This window comes from Salvelinus fontinalis, chromosome 3 (genome assembly GCF_029448725.1).
Source record: "Salvelinus fontinalis isolate EN_2023a chromosome 3, ASM2944872v1, whole genome shotgun sequence".
NCBI lineage: Eukaryota > Metazoa > Chordata > Actinopteri > Salmoniformes > Salmonidae > Salvelinus > Salvelinus fontinalis.
In genome coordinates this window covers 65,872,981-65,876,837 of record NC_074667.1, presented here as the reverse complement: position 1 = coordinate 65,876,837, position 3,857 = coordinate 65,872,981, and the positions used below count along the sequence as shown (strand labels likewise).

Sequence of the window (3,857 nt, the reverse complement as noted above, 5' to 3'; positions counted from 1 at the left end):
CGTCTATCAGAGGAGACAGTATGAACTCACCTTGATGTGGTCTAGAATCCCCTCGTCTATCAGAGGAGACAGTATGAACTCACCTTGATGTGGTCTAGAATCCCCTCGTCTAGAAGAGGAGACCGTATGAACTCACCTTGATGTGGTGTAGAATCTCCTCGTCTAGAAGAGGAGACAGTATGAACTCACCTTGATGTGGTGTAGAATCCCCTCGTCTATCAGAGGAGACAGTATGAACTCACCTTGATGTGGTCTAGAATCCCCTCGTCTATCAGAGGAGACAGTATGAACTCACCTTGATGTGGTGTAGAATCCCCTCGTCTATCAGAGGAGACAGTATGAACTCACCTTGATGTGGTGTAGAATCCCCTCGTCTAGAAGAGGAGACAGTATGAACTCACCTTGATGTGGTCTAGAATCTCCTTGTCTAGAAGAGGTGTCTCCAGCTCATCATTAGCCTCCTGCAGACAACAAACAGCCCAGTTTAGTGAAGTCTGTTTAGTATCATATCCAATCATGCAGTGGGTGTAAACGGTACAATGAGGTGCTTACTAAAGGGTTGTATATAAAGGTTAGATCAAGCAGTGGGTGTAATTGGTACAATGATATGCTTGGTAAGGGTTATGTACACAGCCTTCGGAAAGTATTGACCCATTGACTTGTTCTAAAATTTATTAAATTGTTTTTTTCCCTCATCAATCTACACATAATACCCCATAATGACATCACAATACCCCATAATGACATCCCAATACCCCATAATAACATCATAATACCCCATAATGACATCACAATACCCCATAATGACATCATAATACCCCATAATGACATCACAATACCCCATAATAACATCATAATACCCCATAATGACATCACAATACCCCATAATGACAAAGCAAAAACAGGTTTGGAACCACCAAGACTCTTCCTAGAGCACTCAGGGGAGAAGGGCAATGGTCAGGGAGGTGACCAAGAACCCAATGGTCACTCTGACAGAGCTCCAGAGTTCCTCTGTGGAGATGGGAGAACCTTCCAGAAGGACAACCATCTCTGCAGCACTCCACCAATCAGGCCTTTATGGTAGAGTGGCCAGACGGACGCCACTTCTCAGTAAAAGGCACATGACGGCCCGCTTGGAGTTTGCCAAAAGGCACCTAAAGGACTCTCAGACCATGAGAAACAAGATTCTCTGGTCTGATGAAACCAAGATTGACCTCTTTGGCCTGAATGCCAAGCGTCACATCTGGAGGAAACCTTGCACCATCCCTACAGTGAAGCATGGTGTTGGCAGCATCATGCTATGAGGATGTTTTTCAGCAGCAGGGACTGGGAGACGAGTCGGGCTAAATCGAGGTAAGGATGAACGGAGCAAAGTACAGAGAGATCCTTGATGAAAACCTTCTCCAGAGCGCTCAGGACCTCCGACTGGGGCGAAGGTTCACCTTCCAACAGGACAACGACTCTAAGCACACAGCCAATACAATGCAGGAGTGGCTTCGGGACAAGTCTTTGAATGTCCTTGAGTGGTCCAGCCAGAGCCTGGACTATATATACATATATGATGTATATATATATATATATATATATATATATTTTAGAATAAGGCCGTAACATAACAACATGTGTAGAAAGTCAAGGGGTCTGAATACTTTCCTAAAGCACTGTGTAGAGTACTTACATAGTAGTATATTAATTTAAATATATATATATAGTACTTAGATAGTAGTATATAAATGTATATATATTAGAGTACTTACATAGTAGCATATTAATATAAATGTATATATAGAGTACTTACATACTACTAATTAATATAAATGTGTGTATATATATATATATATAGAGAGAGAGAGTACCTACATGGTACTATATTAATATAAATGTATATATATTAGAGTACTTACATAGCAGTATATTAATATAAATGTATATATTAGAGTACTTACATAGTAGTAAATTAATACAAATGTATATATTAGAGTACTTACACAGTAGTAAATTAATATAAATGTATATATTAGAGTACTTACATAGTAGTAAATTAATACAAATGTATATATTAGAGTACTTACACAGTAGTAAATTAATATAAATGTATATATTAGAGTACTTACATAGTAGTAAATTAATATAAATGTATATATTAGAGTACTTACATAGTAGTAAATTAATATAAATGTATATATTAGAGTACTTACATAGTAGTATATTAATATAAATGTATATATATTAGAGTCCTTACATAGCAGTATATTAATATAAATGTATATATTAGAGTACTTACATAGTAGTAAATTAATATGTATATATATATATATATTTATATTTAGAGAGGGTACTTACGTAGTAGTAAATTAATATGTATATAAATATATATATATTTAGAGAGAGCACTTACATAGTATATTAATATAAATGTATATATATATATATTTAGATAGAGTACTTACGTAGTATATTAATATAAATGTATATATATATATATATATATATATATTTAGAGAAGGTACTTACGTAGTAGTCTCTGATGGTGGAGAAGGCGGTACGGAGCTCCTTCAGTCTGACGGGGAAGCCCTCTATAAAGGAGCAGCAGCGGTCGGAGCATGTCACACGTCTGCTCTGGGCATGCTCACACTGCAACATTGCAGCCAGCAGCAGGGACAGGAGAAGAGAGGAGGGAGACATCCTGGAGTCTACTGGTGCTGGAGATACTGATCCTCTGGGCCTGACACCGTCTGGTGCTGGAGATACTGATCCTCTGGTCCTGACACCGTCTGGTGCTGGAGATACTGATGCTCTGGTCCTGACACCGTCTGGTGCTGGAGTCTACTGGTGCTGGAGATACTGATCCTCTGGTCCTGACACCGTCTGGTGCTGGAGATACTGATCCTCTGGTCCTGACACCGTCTGGTGCTGGAGATACTGATCCTCTGGACCTGACACCGTCTGGTGCTGGAGTCTACTGGTGCTGGAGATACTGATGCTCTGGACCTGACACCGTCTGGTGCTGGAGTCTACTGGGTCTGCCGGTCCTGTAGATGTCCTGTTCAGCAGCAGACAGGGGAGCATGTGTACTGTCTGGCCTCAACCCTTCATCATTTATACCCTGAGAAACTCTGTCCTCACCTATTTCCTTTGTGTTGTGATCTGGTGATTGGGGGGAAAGGGGAGGGAGTTCCTGACAGAACTAAGGTTAACTCAGCAAACTTGACGTTCATGCTGCAACATATTCAGTCATTACCATATCTGTTGCGATGGGGAAAGTTATGACTGTGTAATTTACTTCCTCCTCATTCCAATTCTCTACATCATCGAGACCATAGACAGAAATAGAGAGGCATTCCTGGTATAGACATTTAAATAGATTTTTTTTTATAAATGCGTGATTCATGTGAAATATCTATTTATATGTTTAATTTGCTTTGTAGATTTATCCCAGTTTCACCCTATCATGATATAATTCTGCTAGTCCAGTGTTTCTCTCAATTATGTACTTACTGGTCATGTTCATTAATTGTGCATCAATTCATTCAAACAGTTTTTTTGACCCCATATGACAGTGGTTCCCAACTCCAGTCCTCCAGTATCCCCAACAGTGGTTCCCAACTCCAGTCCTCCAGTACCCCCACAGTGGTTCCCAACTCCAGTCCTCCAGTACCCCAACAGTGTTTCCCAACTCCAGTCCTCCAGTACCCCAACAGTGGTTCCCAACTCCAGTCCTCCAGTCCTCCAGTACCCCAACAGTGTTTCCCAACTCCAGTCCTCCAGTATCCCCAACAGTGGTCCCCAACTCCAGTCCTCCAGTACCCCAACAGTGGTTCCCTACTCCAGTCCTCCAGTACCCCAACAGTGTTTCC

The 3,857-nt window shown here is 40.6% G+C and overlaps 1 protein-coding gene across 1 annotated transcript in view; it reads right to left on the bottom strand.

Annotated features, from left to right (window-relative positions):
- LOC129834876 (interleukin-10-like) overlaps positions 1-2,685 on the bottom strand; it is a 10,276-nt gene extending 7,591 nt beyond the window's left edge. Inside the window, exons 1-2 of the mRNA XM_055900232.1 lie at positions 2,515-2,685; positions 402-461 (exon numbers count right to left, since the gene is read on the bottom strand). Of these exons, the coding sequence (XP_055756207.1) occupies positions 402-461; positions 2,515-2,685 (231 nt within the window). The remainder of the gene's footprint in view (positions 1-401; positions 462-2,514) is intronic.
- Between the last annotated feature and the right edge of the window lie 1,172 nt (positions 2,686-3,857).